Raw genomic sequence first — 18,275 nt, forward strand, 5'->3', positions numbered from 1 at the left:
GCGAGTATTACCCAATCAGGGGCAGAATAGGACGTGTCTTCACACAATGCGGGTGGGGTGATTTGCATAGGATGCTTTATAATGTGGACCAATGTAAAGTACGGGACAAATCGCGTCCACGGGACGCGTCATTTTGTCTGTAAATACGGGACGATTCCGTATTTCACGGGACGGTTGGCGACCCTATTCACGTCACTACAGAACGAAGTGTGAATATTTTCACTAACCCCGCCCACTGGAACAGTTTCTTACAGGAACCGAATATTAGACAACATCTGTTTCAAAGACGGTTTAGGACATCAAAGGCATTTTAATGAAAGTGACTTAAATATCCTAATTTAACTAAGGCATAGTCCTGGCAATATGTTTCTGATCCGGTCTGACAGTATTACATTGAAAAGAAGAAATAATATATGAGCTCATCGTCATCATCAGCTGCACATGAGTCTTAAGAAGAAACACATAAGCCATTATTTTACAAAAGTTGATTTCTTGATTTCTAATACTGAGACTTTATAATGTATTGAATCAGATCATTTAATCTGAGAAATCTTACAAAAACACACACATACTAAACCAATTAATATTTCATGATAAATACCATGAGGTTCTTCTGAAAATAATCAATAAGACATATAACATAAACAATAAAAATATCATTAATGTTTTGTTAATTAAATGCTTTTTAATGCTTTACATTGTTTTCATTATTTTCTGATTTATGAATTTGTCTGGCAAGCAAGAAATCTTACAGTCCTGACGTCCTCAGAAGAATCTCTATTATGAACTACATTACATAATTAATTTAAATGTATTTGTTTTAATTAAATAAATGGTAGATTTGTTCAATTATTTATATTGGTAAAATATAAAACTATGGTTTTGACAATAGTGCTCAATATCCAAAATAAAAGTCTTTATTATAAAAATATCCTGTTGAACTTGGTTATAATAACAATGTATTTCATTTATTAACCATCATCTGATTCACTTTGAAAGCGGCTTGGTCTCTTGTGAGGTCTGAGAGTCTCCATCAGTTCAGACATTTGACAACTCAGCACGCTTCAGGTATTTCATGGCTTTGTGATCATTTGGTAAAAATATATTTATATATAAACTTACATATATTTGGACAGAGGCACATTTTTGGTTATTTTAGGTTTTTATATGCATTCAGGTTAGAAATAATAGCAAGATAATAACAAAAATAAAGTCACATTAAGATACTGAAAGTCATAAAAAGAAACAGTATTCACTCACTACAAACACACACACTGGTGTTGCTCCCTAAACAAAAGAGAATGAGAAACTCACTCAAGTGTTAAACACTGCACCCCTAAAGAGAGGTGTGTAAAGTACCCTTTCTACTATTGAACACAGGAGACCCGAACACTTACAATAATTACAATTAACCACAAACAAAGAAAACTGTATAAATCAACAGTTACTGGTTCTTCAGTGAACTTCCGTCTACAAATACAAATGATGTAAAACAAGTTCACGATCAGTCTGACACGACTGTACAGGTTCAGCAGCACTTGAAGGGTGTAATGACTGCAGGACACAAACTTTACATTATTCACTAATATAAGAAAATCACATTCCACATCTCACTCATTCACAAACCTGATTAACCAATGAACAGAATAAATGCCCCGAACTACACGACTCCGCTGGAACAGGCAACCAGGACTCAAAGAGTAAATCAAACCCCGCCGTTTGAAAACTGTCTTTTATTTAGAGCTCCATCATAGTGATTCACCAGCCGGTTACCTGACGCCGCTAAATCTACTGGGCAGATAATGCCAGTTCTCCACCAGGGGAGTTATAGAGAGATTTCTATCCACTACAAGAAGCAAGAACTCTACTGGAGGAAGAGAACAACCAGCAAGTGGGTGAATGACTGACACGGTTTGATTTAACATAGAAGTTTATATTGAAAAAACAAGTTGTTCTCTTCACTTAAATCCAATAAAAGTGATTTCAGGTATAAACAATAAACCAGCTGTTATTGATCTGGATGACTGTCACTAACTCATTTGTTTCACTTTTTATTTTAGGGTACAGGAATCACTGCATACACTCTTCAGAGAGATTATGAATAAGCAATAAAAGAAACTGAACAACACTGTGATCGTCTCACTTTGAATTTAACCAAATAAGTTTGACCAGAGAAAATCTAAAGTTTCACACCTTGGCTGCACAACATGACAGTAATCAGGTGTTAAAACATACAATGAGACTCAAACTCTTCTCAAATGTCACTGGAATGCTGGAAAACAGAAACATTGGTTTCTTCAAACTTAGTTACTTGGTATGACATTTAACATTAAAGAAACACATTGAGATGCTTTTTCACTTTCTTTTGACTTTGACAAATGGACACAAAATAATAAAAAACAAGAAATGGATATGAAATGGGTTTTAGAAGTTGTAATAGTTGTAACAGAAGAGGAGGTGGAAGGAGCAGAAGTGGAGCAGCTTTGATTCTGAGGCCTCCAGTCTGTAAGCTCCAGATCCAGAGCCTCCCAGAATCTTTCTGTGTCATCTGCCTTCGGTTCTGGTGTTCAGCCAGCTGCTGGTGCAGTATGAAGGCATTGACCACTGTGATATCCACAAAAGGGTCAAATAGAGATCGATAGCACTTTCTGGATCCAGAAGCTTTTTGAAGGAGATCAGTGATGGTCTGGTGTAAAAATGATCCACATTCAGCCTAAAGCCTGTTCCTAGAACCCTGATGTCAATCTCCCTCATCACAGATTCATAGCGGACTGTCTTGCCTTTTCATTACTGGATATAATGTTAATTCTTGTTATTTATGAATTTCATAAAGTACTGATCATATATGCATTCTAGTGTCCTAGATCTTTCGGACAATTTATAGTTTGTTATGATAAGATAATTTAAACTAAATATTGAAGTAAATGTACGTGTACCGCCAGACATTGAGCAGCACATAAATGTTTCTTATTCACACTCTTGTCATTTATGAATCAATTACTCTTCTTACATAAATGATTTGATAAAACAGTGATGAAATATTTATTTTAGAGTCTTAGACCTTTCTGACAATATAAGATTTGTCACAATAAGAAAATAATCCACATGCATAATATTGAGCCTCGTGTTAAAACACCGACAACCTTTAGTTTGATGTGTTCAGATTGTCATGTGTATGTGCGCCATCTTGTGGTCATTTTCAGTATTGAAGTTTGCGCAGTGTTGAGATTTAGATCGCGAACAAACTTTGCTTTGAGAAATATAAACCTGTAAGTTGATTTACTATCTGTAAGCGTTCATAGGTGAAGTGTGCAAGGGCAGGATTGTAAAGGGAAATGTCCCTCACATAAACTTTCTGTAACTGGTAAAAGTGTTTCTTGTTTGAAGCTCGACATCAATATGGATATTTCTCTTAAACAAACAATGACAGAAAAGACCTTTATAGACCATGAAACATCACAAACACACGTCACTCACAGATCCAGACACACACATAAATGATATTAAATATTTGTTTTCCTTTATATGTGTAACACGGGAGAATATTAGTTGTAAGAACCACACGAGACAATGTTAGTGAAGTTTTGCTTTATTCATTTGTTAAACTAGTTCACATGGACACTGATTTGTAGGCCCGCAAATAGTTTACAATATATTTGTCTTCTACTGTTTCTGAAAACATATTTCTTGTTGAGTTTACCGGTATGATGCGTTGGAGTCCTTGAAGGAGGCTGCTGGAGAAAGTTCCGGGGTGACAAAGATCTGAGTCCGGACAGGAGCAAGGAACTTATGCGATCTTGGTTCCGCCAGGACGAGCCATCTACCGATGAGCCGGGGGGAGAATTCAACAACAGTTTCTCAAGCGATTGGTTTTTAAGCCGATAAATCCAGTATCAGTTATTGCTTGAGTTTATCGATAATTGTGGATATGCTTATATTACAAAACCCATGTTAAAGTTGTTAATCTTGAGAATTGTGTAATTATCCCCTGTTGTGTTAAATGGTCTCGTCTAATACCTTTATAAGGAAAGGGGCAGATGGTCTGGTTGAATCTGTTTCTCTTATAAGTCCTGTCAAGTCATTTCTGTTAGTTTGATGTTGTTTCTCTTTGTTTTATGTCTTGTCGTCTGGAGGAAGAAATAAATGATCAAGCGTCTATGAGTTGAGCTTGTGGATCACTTACCTTGACGTTGGTTCTCTCACATGCACATAAGAGTCCACACTGGAGAAAAGATGTTCACCTGCACTCAGTGTGGAAAACAGTCTCATACAAAGACCGACTGGCAAAGCTCATAAGAACTCACATTGAAGAGCGTCTGTACTCATGTGTTCAGTGTGGAAAGCGTTTCAGACACAATAGTGCGCTTACTGTCCACAAGAGAATTCACTGGAGAGCCCAAACACATCTTCAGTGGAGGAAGATTACCCAGTTAGCCTCAGACGTCTCACCCACGGGCCGTTCATTCAAAGCCATCATGATTCCCAGACCTTCAATATGTGCTCACATTCTGGAGAAACACCATTTATCTGTTATAAGTGATAAAACATTTATTTTAAATAAACAGAGAAAACCATGCAAAGCCTTTTTGTGGAATATGTTTTTTATTGAATGACGATGGTAAGAATTGCTAGTAAATCCATAATGAAGAGAAGTGAAGTGTTTGAGTGTGGTGTGAGTATTAGAGGCAGTTAAGCAGCATCACATAATCCATACTGGAGAAAGAGCGTCACTGGAGAATAAACTTCATAAGTATTCATATAGTGAAGAGTTTCACTCAAGTGTGTCATGTTTGGTGGCTCCTCCTCCTTCACAGGTAACTGCAGGTGAAAGTGAAACTATTACAGCAGGAGCCATTTTACAGCAAAGCCTCGTTCAAGAAAATAAATCATAAACAAGCTAAAAACACAGTAAGTATAAACAGCGTCATGTTTATTCAGTAGATTTAATATCGTCTTGATCTGAACATCACATTAAGTTTATTGGTTGAAGAACTGTCTTGAATATTGTGTTGTTTCTGGAATCAGGAAGTGTGTTTATAAACTCAAAAAATTCAAAGTGACGTTTTGAAAACTTAGTTTCTCTGTTAAGAGCAAATGTGAAGCTCAATGTTGTGGACGGACTGATGGGAAAGAAGTGTGTATTTCTGAGATGACACATAACACATCAGTATTTTGTTTACAGGTTTGAGATTAACTCTTTATATTCTGACACTGTGTGTTCATCATGAATCTCTCCAAAGAGACCAAAAGGTGAGAAATGAAAGATTTTAATAAACTTAAATGTGTTATTATCTATAGTTAGATGTGTTTTGGTCTGACAGATGTTAGAGTTTGTATTTAATAACTTACTTTAGTTTAAATTGTTTCAGTTTAGTTTCATTTATTATTTGTGGTTTTATAATATTTAAAATGTAAAGACATTTACTAATTATTTTGTTATGAATTATATTGAAATATGTTTTTATCATTTATATAAAGTATTATTATTGGGTGAAATATCTCATTAATACAAGTGCTTTATTGAAAAATGCATAAAACTGAACATGAAGTAAAGTGTTGTAATGTTGTTTTAGTTTGACTGGTGGAGAATCTCCTAAACCCAGCTGTGTGTCCATGAAGAGTGAAGCATCAATGGGTCAACCACTTAAATTCAGTTCAGGAGACTGTGATGATCCAGATGTGAGGTGAGAACAGTCTGATGGTTTAGACGAGTAAATCACTTCATCAGTCTTTATTCTCTGATCTGAGTCTGTGCTGTTGATGTTACTGCAGATATTCACTGAACACTTTACTGACAGATACACACATTAATCCAAGTGTTCACTGTATGAAACACATATTTCATTTATTGTTACATTACAGAAACACAAAAAATGTCTCAATCAAAGGGAAGCACATGGAGTCTGTTTTCCAGGTGAGTGTATGTGCACGCTAGTGTGTGTGTGTGTGTGTGTGTGTGTTTGTGTGTGTTTGTATGTGTGTCCGTGTGTGTGTGTGTGTGTTCGTGTCCGTGTGTGTCAGTGTGTGTTGGTGTCTGTGTGTGTGTGTGTGTGTGTGTTCGTGTCTGTGTGTGTCAGTGTGTGTGTGTGTGTGTGTTCGTGTCTGTGTATGTCAGTGTGTGTGTGTGTGTGTGTTGGTGTCTGTGTGTGTGTGTCAGTGTGTGTGTGTGTTGGTGTCTGTGTGTGTGTGTGTGTGTGTGTGTGTGTGTGTGTGTGTGTCTGTGCGTGTGTGTGTTCGTGTCTGTGTGTGTCAGTGTGTGTGTGTGTGTGTGTTCGTGTCTGTGTGTGTCAGTGTGTGTGTGTGTTGGTGTCTGTGTGTGTGTGTGTGTGTGTGTGTGTGTGTGTGTGTGTGTGTGTGTGTGTGTGTCTGTGCGTGTGTGTGTTCGTGTCTGTGTGTGTCAGTGTGTGTGTGTGTGTGTGTGTGTCTGTGCGTGTGTGTGTTTGTGTCCGTGTGTGTGTGTTCGTGTCTGTGTGTGTCAGTGTGTGTGTGTTCGTGTCCGTGTCTGTGTGTTCGTGTCTGTCAGTGTGTGTGTGTGTGTGTGTGTGTGTGTCTGTGCGTGTGTGTGTTCGTGTCTGTGTATGTCAGTGCAGGGACATGCAGAGGAATTTTGAGGGGCAGTTGCTCTGACCTGAAAAAGGGCAACCCCCCCCCAAAAAACACAACAACTCACAGGCTATATGAAGGACTGAGAATAACAGGGTCTTTATTAAAATATATATAAAGAAGTAAAACACTGAAATACAGCACTCAATCACCTTAATGAGTACTAATAATAACACAGAAAAACATGACTTGAGTCCCTACATCAATATCCCCATCAAAATGCCTCCCTGAATCATGTCTCCCTCTCCTGAATCCGCCTCTCTTTAGTGGGCATCTTGGCTTCAAACAATACCCAAAATAGTGATAGGATTTATGCATTTAACCATTTTGAATAAAATAATTAATGTGAAGCATTCCATCATTCATTCTTCTTGCTAAAACGAAACGTAAGAAACTAACTATCAGCAGACATGTAGCTTAGTTTGCCTAATGCCTACCTACCAAAAAAAATAGTAGCCTATTATTTAGGCTAAACGTGTCAATCATCAAGGGGTCAGTTGTGGCCTGGGGATTAGAGCGTTGGGCTTGTGATCAGAAGTTTTGCAGGTTCAAATCTCAGTGCCAGCAGGTCATGACTGAAGTGCCCTTGAGCAAGACACCTTACCCCTGATTGCTCTGCAGTAATGTGTCACTGTAAAAAACTACTTGTAAGTCGCTTTGGATAAAAGTGTCTGCCAAATGAATAAATGTAAATGTTTGTTATACATCACAAACTCACCTTTTCTGACAACGTAATGGTGTCCATTTCCATAACACCAAAAAGGAGGACACTCAGCATTTAGTGAGGCAAGAATAACTGCATCTGTTGTACTCGCAACTACAATTCAATTGTGTGCATCATATCGATGGTCTCATGATACAGTGATTCTGAAACAGTCTACTCTATTCATTGCCAGACAATTCTTAGAAAAATTATTTGACCTGAAGATGTTCCTGCAGCTCGTTGGTTACTTTGTTTCTCAGTGCTACAAACGTCCACTTCACAGCGACCTCCATGAAAAGTGTCTCTACAGCCTTTTTATATAAAGTTGTGCTCTTTTGTCCATTCCGGATTAAATGAGGTCTGAAGTTTCAGCAAGTTACCGTTATGATGTGACGAAGTCAACATGTGGACTCCACTTCCACGTCGTGGAGGCTTGTTTACGTTTTTAACCAATGATATATCAGATATTAATTTGACACCTCTTTCAGCCAATCATTTGTTTGACCGGAGATCTTACGGCGTCAGACGCGATGCTGCTGCGTCCCAATAAATGTTCTAAAGCGGGTTTTGTTTAGGCCGATTCAGCACAACTCCAAAAAGAAGGACAAATGAGTGTCCGGTTTGAGTTTACCCCGGACGCCCTAGACAACGCTGAGTCGTATCACCCGATAACCGTGACAATCTCCTTCATGCAGGATCAGCTCAGGTGCCGGTCGCGTGCAGCGCTGCAGCCACGTAAACAGAGTTTGCCCTTCCCCTTCTGACTTTCACTTTGGTTGCCCGAATATGGAAGTGAATGAGGCTTTGCGTTTTTTTTATCTAGACGTATGTGAAAAACAGCATCCATTGTTTTATTTATTTATTTTCCACCTTGGAAGGGCAACGTGAGTCGAGAAGGGCATATGGGAGGTTGCCCGGGCAACCTGAGTAACCCCCCTGTGCACGTGTCTGTGTGTGTGTAAAGTTGAGAAATGGAGGCGAAGCAACTACTGTGTAACAACCATGTATATATGAATATGAATAAATAGTTTTATCCCAAAATATGTTTATAAGCCCAAAATCAAAGCTGTATGTTTAAGGGGCGTTTCATGAGATTCTTTTACTGTCAGTCGTACTGCAGCTTTACACAGATTACTGTTATTATTACTGATGATTCTGAAACATGTTTAGATGTTTAGTTTCAAACTGATTCATTGTAGTAAGAAGTCACGATCATATTGATTTGAAATTGATCTCAGTGTGTTATCAATGCTGATGTGTATTTGATGCTTTGAGAATCATTTGAAGGCAAAATATGAATTAAAGAAAATATGATTTTGTTTGTGTAGTTTTGATGTGTGTTTACAGTGTTTAAATGTGTTACAGGTTTCATGAAATGAGGTTCAAGCTATTTAGAATAAAACTGTGTTCACTACAATGAGCATTAAAACCATTTTCTGCCCTCATAAGAAAACTAAATCATGTGTGTTTGAACAATGTTTTCAGGAGCTTGAGCACAAACTCATCTCTCTGATGAAGAAAGAGCTGAAGATCTTCAAGAGTCTACTGAGTCCAGATTACCCATCATGCTCTGAGAGAGAAGAGGAGGATGATGAAGATCAGATCAGAGTCAGAGAGATGTTTCTGAAGATCACACTGAACGTCCTGAGGAAGATGAAGCAGACAGACCTCGCTGACAAACTACAGACCAGTAAGAGCTCTCAGTCATGTGACTATGACATCACTTTACCTTCAGACGAACAGACACAATGTCTGTATTTACTGATGATTATTAGTAAAAATACATTTACAGTTAATAAATCAACACAATAGAACCATGAAGCTTTTTGTGTTCATCTAATGTCATGATCAGCAAAATCTTAAAACACTCTTAAGGTCAAATATATAAATGTTTTCTAATCGTAAACATGTATTTTTATTTATATTCTCTTTGTTTATCAGAATTGGCCCCTTTATACATGAAGAAACACAAATCCAGACTAAAAGAGAAATTCCAGAGAATGAATGAAGGAATCTCAAGTCAAGGAAGCTCAACACTTGTGAATGAGATCTACACAGAGCTGTACATCACAGAGGGAGGGAGTGAAGACATCAATAATGAACATGAGGTGAGACAGATTGAGACGGCATCCAGAAGATCAGAGACACAAGAAACACAAATCAAATGTAATGACATCTTTAAAGTCTCACCTGAACTAAACAAACCCATCAGAAGTGTGCTGACTAAAGGAGTCGCTGGAATTGGAAAAACAGTCTCTGTGCAGAAGTTCATTCTGGATTGGGCTGAAGAAAAAACAAATCAAGATCTTCACTTCATATTTCCACTTCCTTTCAGAGAACTGAATCTGATCAAACAGACAAATATCAGTCTGATGGATCTTCTTCATCAGTTCTTCACAGATACAACAGAACGGAGATCGACAGACTTTGATGATTATAAAGTTGTGTTTATCTTTGATGGTCTGGATGAGTGTCGTCTTCCTCTAGATTTCTCAGAGAATCCGAGTTTGTTTGATGTCAGAGAATCAGCGTCAGTGGATGTGCTGCTGACAAACCTCATCAAGGGGAATCTGCTTCCTTCTGCTCTGATCTGGATCACCTCTCGACCAGCAGCAGCCAATCAGATTCCTCCTGAGTGTGTTGATCTGATCACAGATGTACGAGGATTCAATGACCCTCAGAAGGACGAGTATTTCAGGAAGAGAATCAATGATGAGAGTCTGGCCAACAGAATCATCACACACATGAAATCATCCAGAAGTCTGTACATCATGTGTCACATCCCAGTCTTCTGCTGGATCTCAGCCACTGTTCTCCAGAGAATGTTGAGTGAAGCAGAGAGTCCAGCACAGATCCCCAAGACTCTCACTCACATGTTCACACACTTCCTGATGTTTCAGATCAAACTGAAGAGTCAGAAGTATGATGGGAAATGTGAGGTAGATCTTCAGCAGGCTAGAAAGAGTCTTGAGTCTCTGGGAAAACTGGCTTTTCAACAGCTGGAGAAAGGGAACCTGATCTTCTATGAGGAGGATCTGAGAGAGTGTGACATTGATGTCAGAGAAGCGTCAGTGTACTCAGGAGTTTGTACTCAGATCTTCAGAGAGGAGTTTGGACTGAACCTGGGGAAGGTGTTCAGCTTTGTGCATCTGAGCGTTCAGGAGTTTCTCGCTGCTTTGTTCAAGTTTCTGTCATTTCTTCAGCAAACATCAGAAAACTTCAGCGGATTGAGATCAAACATGAGGGATTTACTGAAGAGTGAAGTGGACAAGGCCTTACAGAGTGAGAACGGACACCTGGATCTTTACCTCAGATTTCTTCTGGGTCTCTCACTGGAGTCCAGTCAGACAATCTTACGAGATCTGATGACACAGACAGGAAGAAGCTCTGACAGTAAACAGGAAATAGTCGAGTACATTAAGAAGAAGATCAGAGAGAATCTCTCTCCAGAGAAATCCATCAATCTGTTTCACTGTCTGAATGAACTCAATGATCATTCTCTAGTGCAGGAAGTACAAACATATGTGAACAGAGGAGATGAGTTTAGTTTTACTGGAGTCCGTCTCTCTCCTGCTCAGTGGTCGGCTCTGGTGTTTGTGTTACTGAACTCAGAAGAGAAGCTGGATGAGTTTAATCTGAGGAAATATGATCCATCAGATGAAGGTCTTCTGAGGCTTCTGCCAGTGATCAAAGCATCCAGAACAGCTCAGTGAGTCTTTACCTGCAGTTTCACCTGAACATCTAACAGTCCACATTTACATTTACATTTAGTCATTTCGCAGACGCTTTTATCCAAAGCGACTTACAGATGAGGAAACATTAGAAGCAATTATAACAACATAGGCAACAAAATACATAAGTGCATCTAACTAGTCCATTAAAGCCTAGCAAAGTATACAAAGCTAAGAATAGTGAGGTTAGTAAGTGTGTTTTTTTTTTTTAAAGAAGGAAAGGGAAGAGAATTAGGAAAAATCAATCAGCGACGTGTTGACGGAAGAGATGCGTTTTTAGGCGTTTTTTAAAGATGGCAACCGAGTCTGCTGATCTTGTAGCAGCTGGTAGATCATTCCACCAATGTGGAACAGATCCAGTGAAGGTACGGGAGAGTGACTTTTTTCCTTTTTGGGATGGTACCACTAGTCGTTGTTCCTTTGCAGACCACAGTGATCTGGCAGGAACATAGCGAGTGGAGATACGATGGTGCAGATCCGGTGTTGGTCTTGTAGGCCAGGAGCAAAGCCTTGAACTTTATGCGGGCGGCAACAGGGAGCCAGTGTAACCTGATGAAGAGCGGAGTTACATGCGCTCTCTTCGGTTCATTGAAGACCACTCTTGCCGCCGCATTCTGGATCATCTGGAGAGGTTTGATTGTGCAAGCAGGAAGTTCACACAGAAGCGCATTGCAATAATCCAATTTGGACAGGACAAGAGCCTGGACTAGGACTTGCGTAGAGTGCTCCGATAGGAAAGGTCTAATTTTCCTAATGTTGTAGAGGATGAATCTACAGGACCGGGTGGTGCTGGCAACATGACTTGTGAGGTTAAGCCGATCATCGATTACCACTCCCAGGTTTCTGGCTGTGCTGGACGGTGTAATCGTTGATGAGCCTAGTTGAATGGCAAGGTTGTGGTGAATCTTTGGGTTGGCCGGGATCACAAGCAGTTCCGTTTTTGCAAGGTTTAGCTGCAGGTGATGATCCTTCATCCAAAGCGAGATGTCACTCAGGCATGCCGCGATGCGAGCAGCGACCGTCGGATCGTCCGGTTGAAATGACAAACATTACTGTAGTTAATGTCCTACAGAGACACAATAAAACATGATGGAATTGTTCACTGCATCTATAGAGTGAGAGCTGCTCTCTTGTGGCTTTTTTCAGATTTTCATTCATTTGTTTTTTATTTATAATTGTCTGTCAGGGTTCAGTTCTTGCAGTGATTCTCTATCAGGTGCAGATGTTGCTTCAGCTCTTGTGCAGATGATTCTAATTGTTCAAACATTATCTCTTGATGTGTTTATATCTTCACTGTTATCTTGTTATTTCTCTCTCAGTCTGAGTCGCTGTAATCTGACAGAGAAAAGTTGTTCATCACTGGCGTCAGTTCTCAGATCAAACTCCTCAAGTCTGACAGAACTGAACCTGAGTCTCAATAATCTGAAGGATTCAGGAGTGAAGCTGCTCTCTGATGGACTGAAGAATACAAACTGTAAACTGAAGACACTAAAGTAAGAAAATCCTTAAAGCAATAAAGTTAAACATGTGTATGTATTATGTAAATGAAGGTCTTCATAAGTTTATCAGAATCATCTTTATATGTAAGAGACTCAACAGTGACTGTCAGTCAATGACTCTCTGTTGATTCAGATTCATACAGAATTATCACCAAACTGAGATCATTTTAATAACTAACTTCAATATATTAAACTATTCATGATATTATTGTATAATGACAGTGATTTACAATCATTTAATTTATTACTTGTATCTTGTAAAAAGGGACATAATAATATTGAATAATTTTACTATTAATTATTGTCTAAATGTTATTGTCATTATTTCATTTATTTTCTTCTCTCTTCAGTCTGTGTTACTGCAGTATTGGATCTGAAGGTTGTGTTGCTCTGACTTCAGCTCTGAGATCAAACCCCTCACATCTGACACAACTGGATCTGAGAGGTAATAATCTGACAGATTCAGGAGTGAAGCTGCTCTCTGATCTACTGAAGGATCCACACTGTCAACTACAGACACTACTGTGAGTTGTAGTTGTGAATATTTGGTTTTGTAGCAATACTTGTGGATAAAATAAATCTGAAATGTCTTAAGATAATGAATGTGAGGAGTGTATTTTAATATCTGATCTCTCTGATGTATTACAGTGTTGAAGATAACAATCCTCTACACACCATGATGTTGCTACAAGGCCAATAAGCAGATCACAGCAGGCATCAAAGTTTGTTTTGTTCTTGGACAGGAAAATCTGTGCTGGGAAATCATGTCTGTTCGCTGTCATGATTCTGCCTTCTCTTGTCTTGATTTTCTGGTCTAGGGGCAGAATCATGACAGACTCACGTGTTTTATGTGGAGAGAAGCATGTTATTGTCAATCTGGATTTAATATGGATTCTCTCCAGTCTCGTCATTTGGCCCCGCCCCTCTCGTTCCTAGTATAGCTTTCCTCCTCTCATTACCCACACCTGCCCATCGTTATTTCCTTTGTTAGTCTCGTTATATAATGCCCTCTTGTCTATTGTCTTGTGCTCGTTTGTTGTACATGTTTTCTTACCTGTACTTGTCTCCATGCCTTGTCCACGTTACGGTTACAGTGTATGTATTCCCTAAAGTAGCTTGTTTGTTATCCTGTCTGGTTATTTTTGCCCCCCATGTGGGAAGTGTTTGTTTTCAGTTTTGTATTCTAGTTTATTCAGTTTTTCCCCCCATAGTGGGTTTTTGTTTTGTGATTAATATTAAAGCTTCTGTTGACCCCTTCATCCTCGCTTGCTGCACTTGGGCTCTCCCACCACGTTCACGACAGTTCGCTGTACTTTTAATATTTAATATTGCTTTCGGTTGCCAGGAGCTTTATCCAAACCACATAAGCTTGTTTCAAATATAATACGTTTATTCATTTTATAAAGCTGTATAACAAAACACGTCTTTTACTAAAATTAACCATGTTATCGTTTCGTTTTTGGTTTCTTTTCTAACCAAAGTTATATTTAGTATTGTACATGTTCGAGGAGACCACAAATGCATCAAGAATCCGACTGAATGAATGCATGAACATGCACAGAGACTTACAGATAACAAACCCTCATATCTCTTAAAATGTGTTTTCTAAAGCTCTACTGTTAATGTAGAAACAATTGTTTTTCAAACCTCCCTACCCCTTACCACACACTTGACTATTAAACACCTGCAATTTTTTGCTGAAAGTATATGCCTGTATGATCTAATATGCAGAGGCGGACAGAGTACACAGCTTCATTACTTGAGTAAAAGTAAAGATACCCCTTGCTAAATTTTACTCAAGTAAAAGTACTACAGTCAGAAGTCTACTTAAGTAAAAGTACTGAAGTACTTGTTATTAAAAGTACTTGAGTAACAAGAGTACATTTTCTGAATATTGCATTACTACTGCCACGGTGCTTAAATTTATGTACAGAAACGTCCTACATGGAGTTATGAAAAATATTAATGTTAATACCTTGGAGAATGTAAAAGGAATTGAAAGTCAAATGAATAGAAATGTTATTCTGTATGACTAAATATTTTCTAACATGTTATAATTAATATTAATCTCTTCAAATATGCGCACCATTGAGAAGACGAGAATGAATGTTTTATGAGTGATGATTTCTATTCAAAATAACGAACGTCACAGATTCATTATTTTTCACTCCTGGCATGAATTAAGAAATTAATGTCACTGCAAACCAGTTTAATCATAAACACAGTGGTCAAACATTGAAGCTGGAGACAGTTCAACAAACACTATTGTAATCCTGTCTAGGCCAACTGAACTGTTACATGTAAAGAAATGTAAGGAAGTTTATTTCAATGTACGTATCTTGACATGCTTCCGACTTCTTTTGTTAATTCTGCGCAGAGTTTCTTTCTTAATCTGCGGAATAGTTTTATATTGTTTGAAATGTGATATAAGTTAAAAAAAATTGTTAAGATTTGAGAGAATGGGCCTTTAAACTTTACTAAATAAAAGCATTTACAAATCAGCTGTCACAATTGCAATTAAACCTAAATAAAAACGATATGAACATGTTTTATAAACACAATTATTGAATATAGACCTACTTGTTTATTTATATACATTTTTCATGCAGAATGACATGTTTTTATAATGATGATCATGTAAACGCTGTTCATAGTTTTAAACTATGACGATCTCAGTAGTGTTTTTGACGACTTTAATGGATCTTTCAGTGATGCTGTTTCAGCACATGAGATGAATAAGAAAGGAATTAATGTAGAAAAAAACATAAGCGCTTTAACAAACTTCTTCGCTCATTGTTGTGTGTGAGTTTGCTTCTTAAACCCAAGTATAATGTGTAGGCTAAGCTTGCTTTTATCAACAAAAACACGTGATGCAATACGAACACGAGTCACGAGAACCATATCATGTAAGACATTAATATAGACAGGCTGCTTACTTTTGCTTTGCGTGAGGTAAAATTGGCTTGTTCTGTAATCTACTTTAGAACCGATCACGATCTATAAGATTCGCTTGAGAAGTAGACTGTGGATGTCTTTGGAATCGATCACGCCATAAAATCATCAGATCGCAACACTAAACAACAGAGAACTTGATGCGTACTCGATCAAATACACGATACTATATACTCGCGGACGCGGATTCCGTCTGGCCCTGCTGATAGGCTCCTCATCGTGCGCCTGCGCAATACAATCACGTGTGAGTGGGAAACTAAATGTTGAGGGTTTTTAGAAGTAACGGCCACTTCCGGTTATGGATAGAAATGTAGCGGAGTAAAGAGAACAATATTTGCCTCTCAAATCTACTTGAGTAAAGTCATGAGTACTCCCCAAAAATGATACTTGAGTAAAGCACAGATCCCTCAAAATTGTACTTAAGTACTGTACTCGAGTAAATGTACTGCGTTACTGTCCGGCTCTGAATACTATACAATACTCAAAGATCATTTACAGGACAGATACCAGCTCTTTCCATCTCTGCCTTAAGGAGATGTGTCTCCATCTGCATTTTTTTCTAGTTGGGTAAGCAAGATTTGTTGTTTACCATATCTCATTAGATGTGACATGGTTCATATATGCTTGAAATATAAAGAAATTTATATATCATCAGTAAACATTGATTTTGTGATCATTCATGTAAAAAAACTTTATTTTGTTCGAAAAATCACAACTGAATCCACCCTTCTGATGGGATAAAGATAATCCTGTTTTTTAGATGAAATAGATCCCAAACTTGCTCAAAGTTTTGAAAAACCCAAAGGGCAGGTTTGATCCAGATCAAATGTAAAATCGGATTACATGATCTGATCTTAGTTCAGAATCCCTCTTTTGCTTTTAAAAACCCATTTCCAAGATTTGATCCAATTCGTGAACCGAAATCACACAGGATTACTTTTGAAAGACTGGGCCCAGATGTCAATCCCCCTCATCACAGATTCATAGCGGACTGACTTTCCTTTTCATTACTGGATATAATGTTGTGAGGAGGCTTTTCAAGACCAGAACACTCTAAACACTTTTATACGCAAAATCTTGTCATTTATGAATTTCATAAAGTTCTGATCATATATGCATACTAGTGTCCTAGACCTTTCTGACAATATATAGTTTGTTATGATAAGATAATAATTTAAACTAAATATTGAAGTAAATGTACGTGTACCGCCAGACATTGAGCAGCACATAAATGTTTCTTATTCACACTCTTGTCATTTATGAATCAATTACTCTTCTTACATAAATGATTTGATAAAACAGTGATGAAATATTTATTTTAGAGTCTTAGACCTTTCTGACAATATAAGATTTGTCACAATAAGAAAATAATCCACATGCATAATATTGAGCTTCGTGTTAAAACACCGACAACCTTTAGTTTGATGTGTTCAGATTGTCATGTGTATGTGCGCCATCTTGTGGTCATTTTCAGTATTGAAGTTTGCGCAGTGTTGAGATTTAGATCGCGAACAAACTTTGCTTTGAGAAATATAAACCTGTAAGTTGATTTACTATCTGTAAGCGTTCATAGGTGAAGTGTGCAAGGGCAGGATTGTAAAGGGAAATGTCCCTCACATAAACTTTCTGTAACTGGTAAAAGTGTTTCTTGTTTGTAGTTCCGGGGTGACAAAGATCTGAGTCCGGACAGGAGCAAGGAACTTATGCGATCTTGGTTCCGCCGGGACGAGCCATCTACCGATGAGCCGGGGGGAGAATTCAACAACAGTTTCTCAAGCGATTGGTTTTTAAGCCGATAAATCCAGTATAAATTATTGATTGAGTTTATCGATAATTGTGGATATGCTTATTTTACAAAACCCATGTTAAAGTTGTTAATGTTGAGAATTGTGTAATTATTCCCTGTTGTGTTAAATGGTCTCGTCTAATACCTTTATAAGGAAAGGGGCAGATGGTCTGGTTGAATCTGTTTCTCTTATAAGTCCTGTCAAGTCATTTCTGTTAGTTTGATGTTGTTTCTCTTTGTTTTATGTCTTGTCGTCTGGAGGAAGAAATAAATGATCAAGCGTCTATGAGTTGAGCTTGTGGATATCTTACCTTGACGTTGGTTCTCTCACATGCACATAAGAGTCCACACTGGAGAAAAGATGTTCACCTGCACTCAGTGTGGAAAACAGTCTCATACAAAGAGCGACTGGCAAAGCTCATAAGAACTCACATTGAAGAGCGTCTGTACTCATGTGTTCAGTGTGGAAAGAGTTTCAGACACAATAGTGCGCTTACTGTCCACAAGAGAATTCACTGGAGACCCAAACACATCTTCAGTGGAGGAAGATTACCCAGTTAGCCTCAGACGTCTCACCCACGGGCCGTTTATTCAAAGCCATCATGGTTCCCAGACCTTCAATATGTGCTCACATTCTGGAGAAACACCATTTATCTGTTATGAGTTATTAAACATGTATTTTAAATAAACAGAGAAAACAATGTAAAGCCTTTTTGTGGAATATGTTTTTCATTGAATGACGATGGAAAGAATTGCTAGTAAATCCATAATGAAGAGAAGTGAAGTGTTTGAGTGTGGTGTGAGTATTAGAGCCAGTTAAGCAGCATCACATAATCCACACTGGAGAAAGAGCGTCACTGGAGAATAAACTTCATAAGTATTCATATTGTGAAGAGTTTCACTCAGCAGGTTCCTGGAGAGACGTCACACTACTGCCTACATGAGGAAGAACCTTTAGCGCAGGGGTCACTAACTAGTGGACTTCGGTCTGAATGAACTTT

The 18,275-nt window shown here is 38.2% G+C and overlaps 1 protein-coding gene across 1 annotated transcript; it reads left to right on the forward strand.

Annotated features, from left to right (window-relative positions):
* The first annotated feature begins 4,822 nt into the window (after window positions 1-4,822).
* Window positions 4,823-15,083, forward strand: LOC306891720 (NLR family CARD domain-containing protein 3-like). Its single transcript, XM_079452208.1, has 9 exons — window positions 4,823-4,908; window positions 5,183-5,250; window positions 5,574-5,684; window positions 5,863-5,914; window positions 8,792-8,996; window positions 9,248-11,015; window positions 12,357-12,530; window positions 12,887-13,060; window positions 13,185-15,083. Exons 2-9 carry the CDS (start codon window positions 5,225-5,227, stop codon window positions 13,234-13,236), a joined length of 2,562 nt encoding a protein of 853 aa, XP_079308334.1. The 5' UTR covers window positions 4,823-4,908; window positions 5,183-5,224; the 3' UTR covers window positions 13,237-15,083.
* The last annotated feature ends 3,192 nt before the right edge of the window (window positions 15,084-18,275 follow it).

This window comes from Barbatula barbatula, assembly GCF_947034865.1.
Source record: "Barbatula barbatula genome assembly, chromosome: 3".
Classification (NCBI taxonomy): Eukaryota; Metazoa; Chordata; class Actinopteri; order Cypriniformes; family Nemacheilidae; genus Barbatula; species Barbatula barbatula.